This window comes from Nilaparvata lugens, chromosome 13 (assembly GCF_014356525.2).
Source record: "Nilaparvata lugens isolate BPH chromosome 13, ASM1435652v1, whole genome shotgun sequence".
In the NCBI taxonomy this organism is placed as follows: domain Eukaryota; kingdom Metazoa; phylum Arthropoda; class Insecta; order Hemiptera; family Delphacidae; genus Nilaparvata; species Nilaparvata lugens.
In genome coordinates this window covers 10,960,957-10,982,112 of record NC_052516.1, presented here as the reverse complement: position 1 = coordinate 10,982,112, position 21,156 = coordinate 10,960,957, and the positions used below count along the sequence as shown (strand labels likewise).

The following is a 21,156-nucleotide window of genomic DNA, read 5'->3' as shown; positions in this document are numbered from 1 at the left end:
TCACAATTAATTAGAAAATTCCAAACTTTGAAAAAACTATAAAATTTTTAGACCGAAAAGACAAACACACTATTTATAATAACTTAATTGGCCTACTTAGAGGTTACCACATCTTTCCTATTTCTATTTCTTGCCAAATACTCCCAACCTATTATTTCTATATCTATGTTTCAACTCGCATTACCCTTGCTATAGTGAGGTCCACGTTATAACGGCAGTATTTGATTAACAATGGTGTTGCTATCCTTGTCTATCATTCGACAAAGCAGATAGTGCTATCATTTTCTACCTCTGCAACACTGCTAGATCATTTATTAACAATTAAAATTGGAATTATCTTTATTCTTCTTCTTAGAAAGTACATACTATATATACATATATACAAAACTTGAAGAAGGTTCCTCACATGGGGAAGCCTGTATGCGAGGAAAATATAGAAATATAATTAATTAACAAAATCAATCTCATTTATGAAAATCTATTTTCGCCACACTGCACAGAAAGCAGCTCTTTTCCAGTCCCTACGTAGATCTGAAAGACATTGTTTGCAGACGACTCTCGTCTGACGTCAGAACAGGTTTCTTTCCGGCCTAGGCCGGAAAGAGTACCCTTTCCAGCCGCTAACATGGAGCTAAGAAAGGTGATCAAAAAACAGCTGATCAAAAAACTTTTTATTATTTGTGTTCATTATTCAATAATTAAAACATTTATAATAATATCATCTTATTGTCATTTGAAAGAATAAAAAAGTATAAACTCAACCTCCCACATAATTGAACATCATCTTTTAGGTTATTTAGACAAATTAGAATAAAAAATAAAAATACTTGGACAATTTCCTGATATTCAGATTACCTCAGATTTGCTAGAGCTATCACCTTCCACTTCTGCTTTCGGAAGTGCTTAGTAAACAACTATTCTCATATATATATATATATATATATATTGCTTATTTTTGTGTGTGGCGAGAAATACCGTTCGCACCACGGGCAAAAATGTTTTTCCGGCTCTCAATCTTTTCTAGTCCTCGGCCTACGGCTTCGGACTTGAAAACCGATTTCGAGCCGGAAAAATCTCATTTACTGCTCTAGGTGCGAAATATACTATATCCAATCACTGAAAGATATGCTTTCTTGGCAAATAATATATAATTGATTATTTTAAACAAGAATGAACAGTTAATATTACATCAGATATACCTGTATCAGCTATCCTCTATAGGAGGCAGTGTCAAGGCAGAGAATCGGCCACGCTGTTCTCCTATCTTTCTCCACTGCCATTATAACGTGGACCTCACAATAGACTATGTTGATGTTGTGGCTATGAACAATGAATGTTTGTTTGCGAGTGAATATTGTCACATGACACCGCCTGATGCATGTCGCAGGGACTTGTTGTTGTAGCAGGGCCAGTTTGCATTGCAACAAATTTGTGTCGTAACTTGTTGCCACAGATTTTCTTGTTGCAACAGATCATAGAGAAAAGATAGCATAAGAATATATCCCATGGTTTGTAGAATTCATTCAAAGTTTGGAAGTTTTGTATCAAATTATGGTGTTGTGTATCAAGTTGAGATGATGATACTGTATTATGTGGTTTGATACTGTATCGAATGAAAAAGACTAAGAAATTGTCAAAAAACCACAGATTCATTGATACTTAGAAAGACCGGTTTCGGTTATTACACCATTTTCAATCTCTGATAAAGAGAACAATCAGTTTATCAGAGATTGACAATGGTGTAATAACCGAAACCGGTCTTTCTAAGTATCAATAAATCTGTGGTTTTTTGACAATTTCTTAGTCTTTTTCATTCAATATGAATAATAACCACAATATCAACTTCTCAACTACACAAAAAGTGATACTGTATCATTTATGGTGATACTGTATCAATTATGGTGATACCAAAGAGAATAGATAGCATAAAAAAGATATCCCATTGTTTGTAAAATTCATTCAAAGCTTGGAAGTTTTGTATCAAATTATGGTGTTGTGTATCAATTTGAGATGATTCTGTATCATATTGTGTTGATACCGTATTATTTGTGGTGATAACATAGAGAAAAGATAGCATACGAAGATATCCCATGGTTTGTAGTACAGAGTTTTCCTATACTTTCTACTTTAAACTAAACTTCTACAATAATCCTATTGAGGGGATTTTGATAAGTGTGGGAGACACTATATACTCGAAGATTCAGGCAAGACCATGAAAAAATATATATCATATTGCTTTAGAATCATGGGAAATTTCACTGTCAATTTGAATTTTCATACCTAAGACCTTAAAGAGATATAGACCCACAATGCCTATGCCTTCCCAATGATAGCCCTTACTTGAAATTGAAGGCCGCCATTGGGGTATTTTAGCACGAGATATTATATCTATATATTTGTAATACTATAGATTACAAAGGCATTGGTATGTAATAATGGTATAGGTTGCCCCCTCAATGGCCGATTTCAATTCCAAGTACGACACTAGCGCTGCATGAGAGTCTATGCATCTTTAAGGTCTTTGAGTACAACCTCACCTTTAAACAAGAATTAACATTGAATCAGATATACCGCCATTATAACGGGCACCTCACTATAGTAAAATTGAATATAACTTTGGCAAATAAAAATAAATAAATTATTTATTTGTTGTGATGCAAACTGGTACTAAGTATGGTTGAGGGAAATGTCCAGCTTCCTCAGTGTGAATTGGTGTTTTATTAGTCATGCTTAAGTCATTGTTGTATTGTGTAGAAAACTATGAGTCTAAATTAGTTTTTAGTTCACAAAAACGTTTTTTTTTATGAATGAGTAAGTTATCACTAGAGGAGGTCAGTTGTAATATTATGTGACAATTTTAAACCAATTTTAAGATTTTATCATTATTTATTAAACTAATTATAATTCCATTGGATGGAATCATGATTATAAGATGAAGAGATTATTTTTTTATTTATTCCTTATTTTTATAAAGTTATCCATTTGTCATCTTTAGATTACTATCTATATCACTGATATAGATAGATATAGAAGGCAGTGGCAAAGCTAATATATTAGCTTCTATATAATTATTTCTCGGTCTATCTTAATGTATTATCAAAATAGTTGAAAGAATAAGGCTAGGCACACACCAGTTAGTCAAGACAAGACACGTTTAGTCACAAAAATTCACATAGTTGCTTATGAAGACATGTCTAATTGCAATGACTAATCGGTGTGTGTTGCGTCATAAGGAGCTATGTGAAGTATTGTGACTAAACGTGTCTCGTCTTGTCTTTTCTTGACTAACTGGTCTGTGCGTAGCCTTAGGGTAGGCTCACACCAGTTAGTCAAGACAAGACACGTTTAGTCGTCACAATACTTCACATAGTTGCTTATGACGCAACACACACCGATTAGTCGTTGCAATTAGACATGACTTCATAAGCAACTATGTGAAGTATTGTGACTAAACGTGTCTTGTCTTCTCTTGACTAACTGGTGTGTGCCTAGCCTAAGTCGTTGATGTTGTCAATACCTCTATATTTGTTCAAAATCAATTTAAATTACAGTGTAACTTAAATTTATTTAAAACAAATATATTGGTATTGACAACATCAACAAATTATTTTTTCAATTATAGATAAATTCCACAACATATCTTACCAAGCTATAAAACTATCTAAATATTTCTTGAGAGTTCACCTATGAACCTATTTCTTTGAGAGATTGGATGGATATTATTAATTTATTGATATTATATTTTAAAAACTTGATAATTTAGTTCCTTTTCTTGTTTTTTTTCTAGTGTAATTGATACAATATTATCTCATATATTATTATTGGAGACGCGTTGAGCTAGTGACTTTAAAAATAGAATTTAGTAATCTTTTAAATTATATTATTTGCGAATATTATTGGAACTTTCATTATTTACAAGGTAATATCTTATTGCCTTTTTAGAATTGATTTTAAAATTGTTATTGTGTTGAATGAATTTATAAGTTAATGATTTGTGTGATTATGATGTTTAGTTGTTAGAACTGATAGAAATATGAAGTTTTAAACGAAAAATGACTCTAGTTACAAGTATTTCTTTCTACTTGTTTTAGATTTTCATTTCAAATTTTGAAATTCTCTTGTTGAATAATTTATTAGTGTTACTTATTGATTCTACTATTATCAAATTATGTTGAATTCTTCTCTTCTTCACGCCTATCAAACTTTATTTTCAATAGATCTTAAGTCATCATTTATCAGATGAAACTCCTTTCAAACTCTATTTTCAATAAATAATTCATTTTACGTCATCATAAGATAAATCAAGATTAAAAATCTGAGATTTTTTACCTCATTATTATTGATTTCGAATCTTCCCCTCGCAGTATTTTTGTTTTTGAGGATGATGCCCTTATAAGCTCTAGGCTTGTGCGTAGGTAATGAGACGGATGATGATGAGAGATGAATTGATCTAGAATTTTAGGTGGTTTCCGAACCACTCGTTATAATGTTTGTATTATTTGAAGGATTGATTGGAGGCCTCAAATATTTTCAATGACTGAATAATAATATGCTATTAAGACTGTGAACCCATGTATAACAGTAAAATTATGAAAGGTTTCCTGTTTCTAAGGCTAAATTAATGTAATGCAACGAAAAAATATTTCATATTAGAGAATAAAATTTATGTTTGAATTTCTAAAAATGAAGTTAATGTTTTGGTGATGTACACTGTATAAAAATGTATTCTCAAATGAATTAAAAACCAAAATTGATAAAATGAATGTTTGATTTCACAAAAAAATATCTAGAAAGATAGTAAAAATTCTACAAATAAATCACAAAATAGATAGTGAATCTTAAAAAAAAAATTTTTTAACATAAATCAAAGGTTTAAAATTTTTGTGATAATGTGAAATTTTTCTTCAATGTTTGGTTTTGAAGCATCTAAATTTAAAAATCTACTTTGTGAAAATAATTAAGAACTGAAAATTTTGTGAAGTGAACAACTACAAGACTTAACCTATTTCGGACTATGTGTAACCTTATCTAAATTTGGGAGAGGAATAGCACAAGGTTACCTTATTTTTTCTCTCCCTATCATTTTGATGATCTGCTTATTGTATGAATTAATAATGAATAAAGGTGCTAAATGAGGATTAAATTTGTTGAAAAGTATTTATTTTGTGCCAAGCTTTATAAATTATTTTTTACACTCCAATAATAATTGAAAAATCTCTATAACTTGACTATCTAGAAGTAGGCTTAAATATATCATAGCCACCTCTAATACAAGGCCGCGGCCTACGATATTGCAACGTCGCAGTTTAGGCCTAGAATCTAATAAATGATTGGTGATAAGATTTTTTCGCCACACTGCACAGAAAGCAGCTGTTTTCCAGTCCCTACGTAGATCTGAAAAACCCTGTTTGCAGATTACGTCAGAAAAGGGTTTCTTTTCCGGGCTAGGCCAGAAAGTTGTCTCTTTCCAGCCGCTCATGGAAGTAGTTAATAAGTCATCCGCTAGATCGGGCGAGTGGCCACTTTCATCATCAGCTAAAGTCGCCATGATTTCAGTTCCAGTTTCGAATCAAACTAATTCGCTTCGCAACCAGTTTTATTCAATTATTTATTGTTGATTAGTGCATTCCGAATTTTCAAAAATGCTTGAAGATGACTGTGGTATTCCAAGTGAAATTTTAAAAGAATCTTAAATCCTGACTGCAAATCTTCTACCACTAAAATCAAGAGATAGGTACGATAGCTTAACGAGTATTCTTTATTTTGTATTCTTTAGACTATTTATTTTGTCAGCAATACCTGTAGTGTGGCGAAAAATATCGTTCGCACCACGGGCAAAAATGTTTTTCCAGCTCTCAATCTTTTCTAGTCCTCGGCCTACGGCCTCGGACTTGAAAACGATTTCGAGCTGGAAAAATCTCATTTTCTGCTCTAGGTGCGAAATATACTATTAAAAATACCAGCTGATCTTTTTCACCAATCATGTATTAGATTGTAGGCCGGGGCTTTGTATTAGATTGCCGCGGCCTTACTTATATTGTCTAGTTTCATTTGTTGATCTACTTTTCTATTTCAAATGGGATAGAGAATAACTAGTACAGTATTTCCTAGGAAAGTTTTAAGAATTTCAACATTCTCATTGTCTTTGCAACACAGTTTAAGTTGAATATTAAAAAATAAAATAATTAATAATTAAATATAAAAAATAACACAATTGATTAAAGTTTCATGTTGATTATTAATTTATCTTTTGTTTCCCCATCATACTGAAAACTGAATTTAAAATTTGTTGTGGATCAAGAAATCCAACACTTTTATTAGTTTTTACAATATTGATAGACAAATATCCATTATTTTTACAACTTTTGCAATTCTGTTCTACCATTTTCCTGTTGTTTCTCTCTGGAAATTACAGTAGTTTTCATTGCATGGTTTTTCTCAAATTTTTGAGACCGTTTCACATTACCACAATTTGTTTTACATGTCGCAAAAATTCTTCTAGACTAAAAACCTGACATTTTATCATCAAACTAATGCTATGTAAATTGTTACAATGCCAATATCATGTAAACTGTATCTTGAAGACGAAAATAAAATTTTATATTTTTATCCAATAGTTGTTCATTTGTAGTTCTATCCATTTTTCATCGGTGTCTGTTGTATGTTTAGTTAGTTTTTCATTCATTTAGCTCTTGCTTTCATTTGTTTTTGTTTATTTCTAGCAGGAATGGGAATGTTGATGTTGTGACGCTTGAATGGTTTGTGGTAGCATGTTTAGTATAATTATTCATATTATCATTTCTTTTGCAATATCGGGGACCGAACTTCGCTCTGGAGTACAAAAGCATAAAAAATGTATTACTAAAGAAGAAATTATAATAACATTCATACAGAAATGTCCCATCTAATAAAAGTAAATTGAGATTAATTCCCAGAGGAATGCAAAAATTTCCCTCACAAAGGCCCAGTTGCACAAAAGCCGGTTAAATTTTAATCCTGATTAACTTCACGTGAACCAAATCAGAGAATACCATTTCAAAAAGATGGATCTACTGGAATTAATCAGGATTGAAAATAACCCGGCTTTTTTGCAACCGGCACTAAGTATCTGATTGAATGATTACAAAAGTTCAACAGCTGAGTCATAATTTTGACACAGTCCCACACACATGAACTCGCTCACTCATTTCCATCACCAACAGACGACTAAATTATTATTATCAGCTGTTTTTCCAAGGATGAATAATAATTATCCTTTTAATGTCCTTCAGCGAGTTTTCTCAGGGATGAGACCTAGTGCAATCGAATCTTTATTATTATAAACCTACTATGTTCTGAATTTCGTGAGAATCGTTAGAGCCGTTTTCGAGATCCGATGAAATACAAACATAATATAAACAGAAGTTGCTCGTTTAATAGTACGGTATAGGATATGGAAATAAATTAGAAATTGCATTTGTTCAAATGCTAATTAATGAATAATAATATTATTAAACGTAATTAGGATTTTCATTTAATTATAATTTCCATTTATTTTAATAGGACCTCATTCCAAGTTTTCCTTCAATTATTGTTATAGCAGCTTTAATGTAGGGGTTGAAATTTTCAACTTTGTGTCAACACAGCGGTTCCACACCTTCAACAGAGGGAATAAAGATGCGCACTTTTGCTATGTTCACCTTCTTACTATAGAGAGGTCCATATTATAATGGCAGTGTTTGATTAGCAATGGTATTGCTATCCTTGTCCATCACTCAACAAAGCGGATAGCGCTATCTCTTTCTCGCTTTGCTGTAATGCCAGATCGTCTATCAACAATGTAGAATTAATAATTCATTTACAAAATATTTCATCTTAATTATGTAAATTCATGAAAAATATAAGTTCTTGCTTAATAAAATATAATCGATTATTTTAAACGAGGATGAACAGTTAATATTACATCAATAAACCTGTATCAGCTACCGTCTATAGAAGGCATTGACAAGACAGAGGTTGGGCAACGTTGTTCTATCTTTCTCCACTGCTATTATAACGTGGACCTCACTATAGTCCCAATACAAAGTCGAAAAATGTATTCCAGACACCCTTCAAAATTCATTGTCAAACTATCAATATTGTTGCAGCATTGAAAATTTCACTCCCTACATTGAAGCTGCTTTAACAATGAAAGGAAAACTTGGAATAGTGGAATCATACATCATATCAAAGAGGATTTAATGCTCTTCAAATCTAAGATAAGCATGAATTTTTACGATGGATCGTTGGAGAGTTATAAACCCTGAAAGAGCAAAAAATTTTATAAGAAACTGTTCTTTTAATAATTACACTCCTTCAAGAGCAAATATCTCGGGAACTGTTGAGAATATCACATAACTCCACTGATCAAAAATTGTAGAGAATTTGACTAGCTTCATTTTAGAATGGTTAGTCATGTCGGTTGAATCGAAAACTGCTGAGAATGTCACAGAACTCCACTGATCTAAAATTGTAGAGAATTGACTAGCTTCATTTTGGAATGGTTAGTCATGTCGGTTGAATCGAAAACTGTTGAGAATATCACAAAACTCCACTGATCAAAAATTGTAGAGAATTTGACTAGCTTCATTTTGGAATGATTTGTCATGTCGGTTGAATCGAAAACTGTTGAGAATATCACAAAACTCCACTGAACAAAAATTGTAGAGAATTTGGCAAACTTCATTTTCGTTGGTTAGTCATGTTGGTTGAACGCATTGCTCCCAAGATATAAGTGGGAATATATTACAATAATACAAGATCTTTATTTGCCATAAAATGAAACAAGTTTACAGTAGGCAACGTCGTTTTAAAACTATTTTCATCTTTTAAATAATTGAGTTAATTTCTCAGATTTATAAAATAATTACCAACGATTTAGATACTACTCATCTGCTGAATAATATCCTCTAACGTTAAGCCATCCAGCAATAGTTCTTTTAAACATTTTCAGCGGCAACAATCTAATGGATAAAGGAATCTTGTTATACAGTTTACATTGTAGATAACTGTGGCTTTTTAGTGTTTTGCTAAGTCTAGCACTCGGTGTTACCAAGTCCTATATAAATGTATGAACAGTATCATTGGAAGTGAACTGATTTAAATTTTCCTTGACATGAATCAAGTTTTGAAAAATGAAGATACATACCAAAGTCATTATTTTTAAATTTGTAAAATAAGCTCTACAGGATACATCGTTTTTATATTACAAATTGTTCTGATAGCTCGTTTTTCCAAATGAAAGACGTGCTCGATAACATAAATTGAAATTTATTCTTCCTAAAAATTACATTACAATAATATATTACAATATATAACTGAAAATAATGTTTTAAACAACCCCTGAGTTACTACAGTGTGGGGTCGTTCATGTTCCATATGCATTTTTTCTCCTCTTGATTAGTATGGTTACAGTGTAAAACAAATATAAGAATTAAACAAAAATAAAAAAATGAACATGGAAAAGGCCAAAATAATTATGTAGTGACTAATACCATAGATAAACAATAGCATAAGTAGATATCCCATGGTATAGGCCGTTTATGTAGCAACTTCTACTGTTATCTCAAGCTGATAGTCCACGTAGTTCTTTCCTGTGAAGCTTTATGACGCTGGTAGTCTCTCATATTGTGCCGTTCATACACTCTTACCCGGTCAAAACAGTAAAAATCGACAGTAATCGGCTTAAGATAACAGTGAAAGTTGCGACATAAACGCCCTATACCATGGGATATCCACTTTGTCACAAAGTGAATTTTTGTGACGGATAGAGAGCCGTCGTCCAGCGTAATTTAGCGAATTTATTCTATTTTAGAATTAGAATAGGATCGACTGCCGGATATATTTTGTTAGACTTGTAGTTGTATATGCATTATCACCATCGCCGTCAACCCCTTTAAATCATCAGCAGCGGATTCATCTAACCAGATATTTCCAGATCTTGTTTACCACTCGGCTACCGAGTTGAGTCGGTATCGCTCTTCATGAAATTTCTGGAATAGAAATGTTGTTTACCGGCCTAATCTACTATATGAATTAGTATCATTGTCATCATTTGCTGCACCCTTAGCATCAGGAGCAGCTGAGTCAAAACCCCGTCACATGACCAGTGGCGTGATCGTCTTTTCAGACTCTCATTGGTCAGGAAGCTCTTTTCCCCCGGCCTCCTAATTTTCAGCGACCCGGTGCAGCCCCAAGAAGACCTGAGAGAAAGTAGTAGTTCGGTGAACGGGTTCGTGTACGGCTGCGTTCCGAGCGGCGCTCCTAATAGTGGTGTACTAGAGGGTAATATTCAATTCTGTATTTTAGTGAATGGAATATTGTATGTCGAATTGCCGACTGTATTTTAAGATAGAACTTCCTGGGGGATTTTCTTTCTTGTTGGTTATTTTTCCTAAATTCGTATCACTGGGAGTGAACGAGTTATCCTTGGTTTTGAAACCTGTAAGGGATCTCAAGTTTGGGCTACAAATAGTTGAGTGGGGAAATTTAACTAGGCACTTATAGCGGGTTATTTTTGAGTGCTTAATTTATAAGTCTCGACTCTGTCGCTTCACGACGTTTTTAATTATAATGCGGGAAGTGGGAATCGGTTCGCTATTCTCCGTATCAGTATCCACGTTGATTCAGGTAACTGTATGTCAGGACTGGTAGTCCGTGTATTTTTCCTTCTCTGTAGTAAGGTGGCCTTTAGTTTAAAGAGTAATTTTTCTCCATTGAATTTTTATTCTTGTAGGGAAATCCCTGTCCTTTTTGAGAATAGTTCTACTCAATTAATTTTTATTCTTGTGGGAAAATCCCTGTTCCTTTTGAGAATAGTTTTCTCGTTTAATTTTTATCCTTGTAGAGAGATTATTATCATTTATGGTAAATTTTCATTGCTTAGTTTTCATACTATAGAGTGGCCCTGTATTTTAAATTCGCTTAGCAGTTTCTGACTTGCTGTAATACCTAGTAGGAAAATTCCAATCATTTCCTAGAGAACTCAGGTACAGCTTGAGTTCGTCCTTGTCGAAGTTTCTAGACTGCGACGTCCATTCTCTTTCTCTCTCTTCACTTTCCCTATTCTAAAATCCTTCTAGCTCTCAGGTACAGCTTGAGGACTTCCTCGCCGAAGTTTCTAGACTGCGGCATCCTTTCTCTTAATTCTTCCTGTGTTAAAATCCTTCCTGATCTCAGTTCCAGATTCGAGATCGTCCTAGTCGCGGGTTTTCAGACCCGCGAATCCTTTCTAAAATTCTTAGAAACCTGTCTTCTTTAATAGCAAATATTATTTGCTGGTTTTCCCTGTGGAAAATTCACGAATTTTCCCGTGATCTCAGTTGCAAATTAGAGATCGATCTTGTGGTAGTCCTTAGACTGGCAATTACTTGGAAAAGTCTATTGAAATCTTTTCCTGAATTAGAAGTCTCTGACTCGATATTTCCTTGTGGAATGGTTTGTCATGTCGGTTGAATCGAAAACTGTTGAAAATGCCACAGAACTCCACTGAACAAAAATTGTAGAGAATTTGACTAGCTTCATTTTGAATGGTTAGTCATGTCGGTTGAATCGAAAACTGTTGAAAATGCCACAAAACTCCACTGAACAAAAATTGTAGAGAATTTGACTAGCTTCATTTTGGAATGGTTTGTCATGTCGGTTGAATCGAAAACTGTTGAAAATGCCACAAAACTCCACTGAACAAAAATTGTAGAGAATTTGACTAGCTTCATTTTGGAATGGTTTGTCATGTCGGTTGAATCGAAAACTGTTGAAAATGCCACAGAACTCCACTGAACAAAAATTGTAGAGAATTTGACTAGCTTCATTTTGGAATGGTTTGTCATGTCGGTTGAATCGAAAACTGTTGAAAATGCCACAGAACTCCACTGAACAAAAATTGTAGAGAATTTGACTAGCTTCATTTTCGAATGGTTAGTCATGTCGGTTGAACGCATTGTTCGCAAGATATAAGTGTGGAATATTATTACAATAATACAAGATCTTTATCTGCCATAAAATAAAACAAGTTTACAATAGGAATCGTCAGTTCAACAATATTTTCATTTCTAAAATAATTGAGTCAATTTTTCAGATTTATAAAATCATTACTTACGATTTAGATACTCATCTGTTGAGTAAAATCATAGATAAACAATAGCATAAGTAGATATCGCATGGTATAGGGCATTGATGTCGCAACTTTTACTGTTATCTCAAGCCGATTATTATCGATTACTGTCGGTTTTTACTGTTTTGTTGGGGTGAGAGTGTATAAACGGCACAGTATGAGAGACTACCAGCGTCACACAGCTTCACGGGAAAGAGCTACGTGGACTATCGGCTTGAGATAACAGTAAAAGTTGCGTCATCAATGCCCTATACCATGCGATATCTACTCATGCTATTGTTTATCTATGGTAAAATCCTCTAACCTTAAGCCATCCAGCAATAGTTCTTTTAAAAATGTTCAGCGGCAACTATCTAATGGATAAAGGCAGCCTGTTATACAGTTTACATTGTAGATAACTGTGGCTTTTCAATGTTCTGCCCAGTCTAACACTCGGTGTTACCAAGTCATATCTATGTATTGTATTAAATGTATGAACAGTATCATTGGAAGTGAACTGATTTAAATTTTCCTTGACATAAATCAAGTTTTCAAAAATGAAGATACATGCCAAAGTCATTATTTTTAAATTTGTAAAATAAGCTCTACAGGATACATCGTTTTTATATTACAAATTGTTCTGATAGCTCGTTTTTCCAAATGAAAGCTTGTTTTGCAGCACTGGAATTTCCCCACAGACGTGTACCATAACATAAATGAACATGGAAAAGGCTAAAATATGTTTTTTTTTCAACTTTTTGTGTAGTTGAGAAGTTGATATTGTGGTAATTATTCATATTAAATAAAAATACTATTAAATGGTCAAAAACCACAGATTTATTGATACTCAGAAGACCGGGTTCGGTCTCTGTTCAACCTCTTGTTTATCAGAGATTGACAATGGTGTAACAACCGAAACCGGTCTCTCTAACTATCAATAGATCTGTGGTTTTTGACAATTTTGTGGTATTTTTATTTAATATTCAACCAAAATATGTAGTGACTAATACCGCATTATTCACACAGTTTCCTAATTTCCTCAAGATAAAAATTACTCTTGAAAGCTTTTTACAGAGATTATCAATATGTGTGTGTCCCAATTTACTGTAATTTACCCATAAATTACTGTCTTATCAGATTTAGTTATGATTGTTACTTTATTCTCTGTTTTTCAGGACTCCGAAAAATCGAGACACTGCACTGTTTCCTGAAACGAAGTCCTCATTGGAGAGTTGAACAACTAAAGAAAACTTTCCAACCAAACTAAAAATTTTATAGAAAATTGAACATGTATGTTCATTTAACACAAAAGGTTGTGGAAAATTTTTCACGCACATTTTCAGAGCGGGTTTTCCGGATGAAAATTATTATTCTTCCATGTCTAGTTTTTCTAATGAACTAGACCTTTTTTGAAACTTAGTTACGGTGATGCCAAAATGTGATAAAAATTATTCTTACTCCTATTTTTGTCAACCAGAAAATGACGCGCACAAGTTTTTAGGGTTTTGTAGCAATTTTGATATTTTTTAGTCGAATTTACTTGCCAAAAATGAGTTCCTCAGCTAAGTTTTTGACTTGCACAATTGTTTTTATGTATTTTTGAGCAAAATCTCATACGTAGCTTATTTGAGATTATATTTTGCAATGAATTCCAATTATACTTTTACCAAAAATTAGTTCCTCAGTGAAATTGACTGATTTGCACAAATCTATTTTAGTTGTTGAATGTGTTTTTGAGCAATTAGTTTTATCTCTAAGGGTATAAATCAGCTCAGTATTTCAAATATTAATTGCGATATTCTAGTAATACATTTTAATTATTTTCTGCCAAATCAGCTCATTATTTCAATTATCAATTGCGATATTCTTGCAATAAATTCCAATTATTTTCTTGCCAAAAATGAGTTCCTCAGTATATTTCTTTGATTTGAACAATTTTGTTTTATTTTTATTTAATATTCAACCAAAATATGTAGTGACTAATACCGCATTATTCACACAGTTTCCTAATTTCCTCAAGATAAAAATTACTCTTGAAAGCTTTTTACAGAGATTATCAATATGTGTGTGTCCCAATTTACTGTAATTTACCCATAAATTACTGTCTTATCAGATTTAGTTATGATTGTTACTTTATTCTCTGTTTTTCAGGACTCCGAAAAATCGAGACACTGCACTGTTTCCTGAAACGAAGTCCTCATTGGAGAGTTGAACAACTAAAGAAAACTTTCCAACCAAACTAAAATTTTATAGAAAATTGAACATGTATGTTCATTTAACACAAAAGGTGTGGAAAATTTTTCACGCACATTTTCAGAGCGGGTTTTCCGGATGAAAAAAATTATTCTTCCATGTCTAGTTTTTCTAATGAACTAGCCTTTTTTGAAACTTAGTTACGGTGATGCCAAAATGTGATAAAAATTATTCTTACTCCTATTTTTGTCAACCAGAAAATGACGCGCACAAGTTTTTAGGGTTTTGTAGCAATTTTGATATTTTTTAGTCGAATTTACTTGCCAAAAATGAGTTCCTCAGCTAAGTTTTTGACTTGCACAATTGTTTTTTTATTGTATTTTGAGCAAAATCTCATACGTAGCTTATTTGAGATTATATTTTGCAATGAATTCCAATTATACTTTTACCAAAAATTAGTTCCTCAGTGAAATGACTGATTTGCACAAATCTATTTTAGTTGTTGAATGTGTTTTTGAGCAATTAGTTTTATCTCTAAGGGTATAAATCAGCTCAGTATTTCAAATATTAATTGCGATATTCTAGTAATACATTTTAATTATTTTCTGCCAAATCAGCTCATTATTTCAATTATCAATTGCGATATTCTTGCAATAAATTCCAATTATTTTCTTGCCAAAAATGAGTTCCTCAGTATATTTCTTTGATTTGAACAATTTTGTTTTAGTTTTGAGTGTATTTTTGTGTGCAACTATTATCATGAATAATCGTTTATATATTTTCTGCAATAATTTTACAAACTATTCAAAGTTTCTAACAAAATTGAGCTCTACACTTCTCACTGCAAAAGTTTATTAAAAATGTTATATTATTGTGAGTTCATGATGGTTTTATTATTTGTTTCAACTTATTCTGGTTTAATAACACTATTACGAATCATATTTTTCTGCAATAATCTAATTTGTAGATCAGTAACTTCAAGCAGAGATGACAGACTTAATAATAATATTTCTTTACTTTATGCTTCAAGCTAGACATTAGCAAGCATTTATCTAATCTTTGAATTAAAAACACTTTTGAATCAAAATTTGATTAATAGTCAAAAAGAATGTATTTACAACAAAGCAACTTATCTTATGTTAGACCATTCAGACTTCTACCTTATTTCTCAAATTTCTTCTATAGTTTCTGTATCAGATATTTAATTAATTACTCAAAAAATATGTTCATTATAGTACAGTATTATTATCCATATTCTCAACCAGAATTCTTCCTTGATCAGACGAAAGAAAAAATCACAATTAAGAGCTTATTTATTCTTAATTTATATATTATGTCTTACAGTATATTATTTATATCTATATGGCCTACTACCTAATACAGGCCTACTCGTTACACCTATATTTATATTACTACACACATATCGATTTCTCATTTATATCATATATTCAATACAGCATATAACTATATATCCACCGCTTTTTATGATATTTTACAACACTATATGCCGGTTTCACAAAAGCCGGTTAAATTTTAATCGTAATTAATTCCACGAGAACCAATCAGAGAAACCTTTTTCAAATAAGCCTTCTCTGTTTATCTCTTTTCTGTATAGGGCTACTTTTATAGAAATAGAAAGAAAAATAAAAATTTTAGTACCCTTTTTTGAAATATTTAATCTTAGGTATTTAATTTACTTAGGTTGTGATTAAATATTTCAAAAAAGGGTACCTACTAAGATTTTTATCTTTCTTTCTATTTCTAGCCTTCTCTGATTAGTTCTTCTATGAAATTAATCATGATTAAAATCACCCAGCTTTCGTGCAACCGGGCCTATAAATATATAATAGGTGTTGTATTTTTATTCACAATTATATTTATTTATTATTAAATTAATTGTTCACATGACTAAAAGATCAGCATTTTACAACTGGCTGTAACACAACCAGAAATTACAAAGTAGCTTGTTATATTTTATAGTTATTACTATAACGAGTTCAAATAGAGGCATTAACAAAATAAGTGAACGTTTAGAATAGTAAAAATAGTGAAAACTGTTAGCAAAGCCGTATTCTTGTGAGAAATAGTGTATAAGTCTATTTTCTACTATGTATTTTCTACAAATATTTGTTACAACTATTAATATCATATATATCAAATACATATAACATAATTTATACAATAATTATTGATATAGAAGCTTGCACGAGATATTAAACATTGTAATAATTCATAAATTATGGCGTATTATTTTTCAATTTATACAAATGAAAAAAATAAATTCATCAGTCATCTTAACAGTGTTATCATAGTGACTTAATTCTAAACCAGTAACATAAATAGTAGGCTATGATCAAAGTTAGTAGACAGTCTACTAATGTTGAGCTATGATAACTAAATAATAATTGGAAAATGTTAGCAATTAATAAATAAAAAGTGATAATCTAATCAACATAATATACCACTGTAATATTAGCATAGATTGATGTTTTAATATGTACCATTATATATAAAATATTTATTAAGAAATATAACATGATATTATCTACTATTCTTGAAGCTTCATTTGTACCTCAAATTATTATCTTCAATATTCCGAGTGTTTCAAAAAGAATAATTAAAAATCTGGTGTGGCGCACTCACACAACTTTCCTTGCCGTTATGAAAATTGATCACTGACGCTAGTGTTCCCGCGCATCTCAAGTCTACTATTCAAATATTTGAGCCAGCTGGTGACAGGGCAATAACGCTGGAGACACACATGAGGTCTGCTATCTCTTCATAGTGAATGATTTAATAGAATCAACAATAATTTGCAATTGAATAATCACATTTTCTCGAATTTAAAGCTTATTTTCAATTTTAGGTGAAAATGTTACTGAACATTAATTGTAGAGATTTTCATGCTCAATCTACTCCACTTGATTTGTTTTGTTTCAATTGTATCTGAAGCCTGATAATTGGGAATCTATCTGCATTGATGGGGCGGAGCTCCTGAAATTTTTACAGATATGGGACTTGTGGCAGTTGAAAGAGCTTATCGATGACTACTTTAGGAGTGAATTTGATCAAAATCGTTGGAGCCGTTTCCGAGAAAATCACGAAAAACCCTGTTTTTGACAACATTTTAGCCGCCATCTTGAATTGCATTCGATCGAAATTGTTCGTGTCGGATCCTTATTGTGTAAGGACCTTAAGTTCCAAATTTCAAGTTATTCCGTTAATTGGGAGATGAGATATCGTGTACACAGACGCACATACACTCATATACACACACATACAGACATACAGACCAATACCCAAAAACCAGTTTTTTGGACTCAGGGGACCTTGAAACGTATAGAAATTTAGAAATTGGGGTACCTTAATTTTTTTCGGAAAGCAATACTTTCCTTACCTATGGTAATAGGGCAAGGAAAGTAAAAATAAAGACCTAATTTTAAACAATTATATTTATTTTGAAAAATGGTGCAGATAAATAGAATAGAATATCATTATTAGCCTCGATAGTATGTATACCTACATCACAATTTGACATATAGGTCAGTCAACACAATATACAATACAGCAGAAACCAATTCTACATCAAATTAATCACAGAAGTATCAAGTTTATGATGATGTATTATAAGTGTTGTATGTGCCCTCCTTTTGAGGCTCGGACGACATCTAGACGGTAGCCAAATTCACCCCACACTGTTCGCAAGATGTCTGTCTTCTTGGACTGTAGTTAAGGGCTCCATACACTAGGGAACTTGGTTCTTGCGAACCAAGTTCTCCAGTGTATGTGGAAAATTGGCAAACCGCGAACCAAATTCGTGACGAATTTGGTCTTCAATCTGGATTAAAAACTTTGTTCGGTTCGTCCGCCAGGGCGATATATTCTATCTATATATATTCAATATATTTTCTTCCCACAGCAGCTGCAAACTTAGAAACACTCATCTCTAGACCCCGAAAGACACTGAAGTAACGAACGGTTGTTCGCTCTCCCCACTACAGTGTGTGGGTCAAATCCTACACGAACTTGGCTCCCCGAACCAAGTTAGCTGATCCAAGTTCCCTAGTGTATGGGGCCTTTTACACTGCATCAGTTATCCTGGTTTGTGTACGCCATCTTTTTTAAATAAATGTAACTATTTAAAATTGGGTCATTCTTATTTCTATTATCTCATCAACACTCGGTATATCTACAGTATTACAATTCACATGGATATTGATGTATTTTGGTTCAAAGTTCATTTGAAACTTATTTTCAATGCTGAAATCACGACATAGTCTATTTTTATAATTAAAAGCTATAAGTAAAGTAAATTTGTATGGTTTTTGTTGGTGGGGAGTCCCTTGCGGGAAGGTCCCACCGCCTGAATATATAATTTAAGCCGTCAATGGGCCTTACGACTGTCATAATTCAGCCGGGACAGACAGTTTAACGTGTCCATCCGATAACACGGGAGTGGTCTGGTTAGAGTGCTTGCGTAGCAGCAAAAAGAATTGAAAGCTATGTCGTAATGTGAAAGTGATCATTAACAAGCAGTTTGTAATGGAAAGTGAAATTGAAGAAACTTATTTTTCTGTTTGATTGAACTTGTGTGTCTACAAAGAATTCATTGACATTTGTAATGTTTTTAACATACAGTAATACATTCATTAACTCAATTCATCCATTAACATATCATTGTTACACTCTGTAACATTGAAGAATCGTAACTGATATTTACTTGAAACTTAATTGAAACTGGGAGATCAACTTGGATAAACTGATAGAATAATTGAGTACTAGTAGAATATGTTATTATTTCACAAAAAAAAAACAAATAAAATACAGCAGATATTCAGACCTATATAAACTCCAAATTCAGTTTGAGCTAGTTGAAACTGAAACCTCAGTTTAAGCAGAATTAGAACGTAACATAATATCAGTTTGATCAAAATTATTATTGACCGAGCGAAGTGAGGTCTAAGATTCAAGTCGACGGTTTGGCATCTCTCTTAATGTTTATATGTTTTTATGTTGCGCATTTACGGCGAAACCCGGTAATAGATTTTCATAAAATTTGACAGGTATGTTCCTTTTTAAATTGCGCGTCGAGGTATATATAAGGTTTTTGGAAATTTTGCATTTCAAGGATAATATAAAAGGAAAAAGGAGCCTCCTTTATACGCCAATATTAGAGTAAAAATCAGACTATGGAATTATTTATCACAAATCAGCTGTCTAGTGGACTATAATACTACCTGTTCAAAAACATCGAACATCTTGAAAATGTATCTTTCCATCAACGTTGTAGACAGTTGCAGCCAGACCTGATAACAGCGCTCACACTCACATTCCGGGACGACACGTCACGGTACGATAGGACAGAAAGCTCTATATTTATTTCGGATTTTTCTAGACTTTTAAATTGATAAATTATTTATTAATTTTTGAGAAAACATAACAACAGGTCAATGTTTACTGAGCGCGAGGTCTACTGTTCACAGAAGTACTAGTTTTATACATTGATAATCACAATATCATTATAATGAATAATTATCATTATTTTATTATCATTAAATTGATTCTTGGATCAGGATTGAGACCTAGAAAGCTCCAAACTCAGTTCAAGCAACTTGAAACTTGAACCTTAGTTTGAGCAGAATTAAAACATATTAATCACAGTTCATATAGTGATGTCCACGTTATAATGGCAGTTGATAAAGATAGAAGAATAGCGATGCCGATTCTCTGCATTAATTAATAATATTTCTACACTGTCAAAAACATAATTGGCATCGTTGTGGACCTAGAAAAGGATAGTACCACCGGTTATGTCGAATGATAGACAAGGATAGCAAAACAAAGTTGATCAAATACTGTCATTATAATTACTTATATTATTTATACTTTATATTTATATTTATATTATTAATTTATATTATATAATTACATAGCAAAATTAGGACAAAACTTCAATTCTTTTGGCCAGAACTTGATGTCAGCTTATATAATTCTTATAATTCATAATTTCATAAAATAGTCTATATTCTCATAACAGAATTGAGACTTGGATCTTCTGGTCGGAATACGGTATGTGTGTGATGTATGAACTAACACAAGGAATCACTGACCCCTAAAATAATCTCTGGACCATGACAGGCAACTACAGAGAAAAGAAAGAAGACCAGTAGTATTAGAAGAGAATTATAGAAGAAGAAGAAGAAGGAGAACATATATGCAGGAAATTAGAAGAGGAAAAGTGACAGAAGATGGACGAGAGAATGAAAAGGAGAATAATGTGAAGGAAAAGAGAACCAGGAAAAATGAAAAATTATCAATTGAAAAATAGAAGAAGAATAGAATGGAATATGTTTTTGTTTCAAACAATTAAAATACAACAATAAGAGATTTAGTACTCATAAGCATGGGAAGATGGTGAATAGAATATGTTATTATTTCACAAAAAATACAACAATAGTAGATTATAGTGAAGTTCACGTTATAATGGCAGTGGAGAAGGATAGGGAAACAAGGTTGCCGATCCTCTGTCTTGTCAAAGCCTTCTATAACCGGTAGCTGATACAGGTTTATTTATGTAATATTATCTGTTCATTCTTGTTTAAAATACGTTTAAAACGTAGCAATACCATTGATAATCAAACACTGCCATTATAACGTGGACCTCACTATAGTACTTAACAGTGGGAAGATGAAGAAGAAAAGGAAATTGTATAAGGAAGATGATGAAGAGAATAAGATGTTGGAAATTAGAAGAATAAGTGACGTACGGTGATTGGTAGTTCTTAAGAATAGGAAGATTGTGTAGATGATGAAGAAGAAAAAAAACTTGTGAATAAGGAAATGAGAGAAATCTT

The 21,156-nt window shown here is 32.3% G+C and overlaps 1 protein-coding gene across 2 annotated transcripts in view; it reads left to right on the top strand.

Moving 5' to 3' along the window:
• LOC111046054 (twinfilin) overlaps positions 1-14,048 on the top strand; it is a 30,766-nt gene extending 16,718 nt beyond the window's left edge. The window contains exon 9 of one of the 2 annotated variants that reach the window (XM_039439823.1): positions 13,285-14,048. In XM_039439823.1, the coding sequence (XP_039295757.1) occupies positions 13,285-13,320 (36 nt within the window). In that variant the 3' untranslated portion in view covers positions 13,321-14,048. The remainder of the gene's footprint in view (positions 1-13,284) is intronic. The other variant, XM_039439822.1, reaches the window with a different exon arrangement.
• The last annotated feature ends 7,108 nt before the right edge of the window (positions 14,049-21,156 follow it).